The following is a 1,504-nucleotide window of genomic DNA, read 5'->3' as shown; positions in this document are numbered from 1 at the left end:
AATCACAAATGGCATTTCAACTCACCAAGCTAAATGTATGCCAGAACAATGCATATTCTCCAACAAACCAAGGCTAAGACCAATGAAAGATCTTTCTTCCTAAAACCTTGAGCACAGCCCCTTTCACCTCCCTGTTCCTCAGGCTATAGATGACAGGGTACAGCATAGGTGTGACATTGGTGTAGATCAATGACACCACCTTGTCCTGCTCCAGGGCATAGCTGGCCTTGGGCCGGATGTAAATGAAAATGGCGCAGCCATAGTGGAGGATGGCCACCACCAGGTGGGCAGCACAGGTGGAAAAGGCCTTTCTACGTCCCTGGGCAGAGCAGATGCACAGGATAGATGCAACAATGAGCACATAGGAGGCCAAGATCAGCAAAAAAGGCACCAGCAGGGCCAGAAGACATGACACAAAGACCAGGATCTCATCAGCACGGGTATCAGAACAGGCCAACTCCAGTACAGGTGGGATGTCGCAGAAGAAGTGGTTAATCTCATGGGAGTGGCAGAAGGGCAGACGGAAAATCAGGACAGTGAGTCCCAGTGACAGCAGGAATCCACAAGCACAAACCACAACCAAGAGCTCCAGGCAAAGGGGTCGGCTCATGATCAAGGTGTAGCGCAGAGGGTTGCAGATGGCCACATAGCGGTCATAAGCCATGACAGCCAGCAAAAAGCACTCAGAGGTTCCCAAGGCAATGAAGAAATACATCTGTGTGGCACAGCCAGTCAGGGTAATCCTGTGGCTCCTGGCCAGGAAGTTGACCAACATCTTGGGTATAATGACCAGTGTGTAGCAGATCTCAATGGCAGACAAGTTACGCAGAAAGAAATACATAGGGGTGTCCAGTAAGGGGTCCACCAGAGTGACCAGCACAATGGTCGTGTGACCCCCCAAGGTGAACAGATACATGATGAAGAACAGCCCGAAGAGTGGCAGCTGGTAGGAAGGCAGGCTGGAGAAGCCCAGAATGATGAAGTCTCCAGCTATGCTGAGGTTCCCTCCACTCACATCCATGGCATCACAGGCTCTAAAATTTATGAAGAAGAGAGGATTTAAATAAGGGGCTGACCTATGCCCGACAGAAAGGAGAGGTCATGGTCCCTAGGTAATGGACATATGAAATCACATGGCCAGAAACCAACAAAGGGAGGACAGCAAAGAACCAAAGAGAACTGCACTTCTTCATGAGGAGAAGCTGACATGGGGAAACTCCAGGGTACTAAAGGTAGAGGAAAGGGGAGCCTGGAAAGGTGGCTCAGGTTACGGTGACAAAACATTGTTGTGGGTAGTCATGAATAAACTGCTTCCACTCCCAGGGGGGCTGGCCATAGGTGGATCCAGGATATGAGTAAGGGGATGGTGGCCATACCTCTTGTGAAAAGTGTTCACTTTACATGTGCCACACAGCCAAAGGGGATGTGGTTGCACCCTGCTTGCTGCAACCCTAGATGTCTGTGAGCTCAAAGAGCACTGAGATGACCAGCTGGTTGTGCAGGA

At 50.4% G+C, this 1,504-nt stretch overlaps 1 protein-coding gene across 1 annotated transcript; it reads right to left on the bottom strand.

Annotated features, from left to right (window-relative positions):
• Positions 1-73: 73 nt before the first annotated feature.
• LOC149863925 (olfactory receptor 10K1-like) lies at positions 74-1,021 on the bottom strand. Its single transcript, XM_090049731.1, has one exon. It carries the CDS (start codon positions 1,019-1,021, stop codon positions 74-76), a length of 948 nt encoding a protein of 315 aa, XP_089905857.1.
• Between the last annotated feature and the right edge of the window lie 483 nt (positions 1,022-1,504).

This window comes from Crocodylus siamensis, chromosome 5 (assembly GCF_052110815.1).
Source record: "Crocodylus siamensis isolate JL-2025a chromosome 5, ASM5211081v1, whole genome shotgun sequence".
Lineage (NCBI taxonomy): Eukaryota > Metazoa > Chordata > Crocodylia > Crocodylidae > Crocodylus > Crocodylus siamensis.
This window is presented reverse-complemented; position numbering and strand designations above follow the sequence as displayed.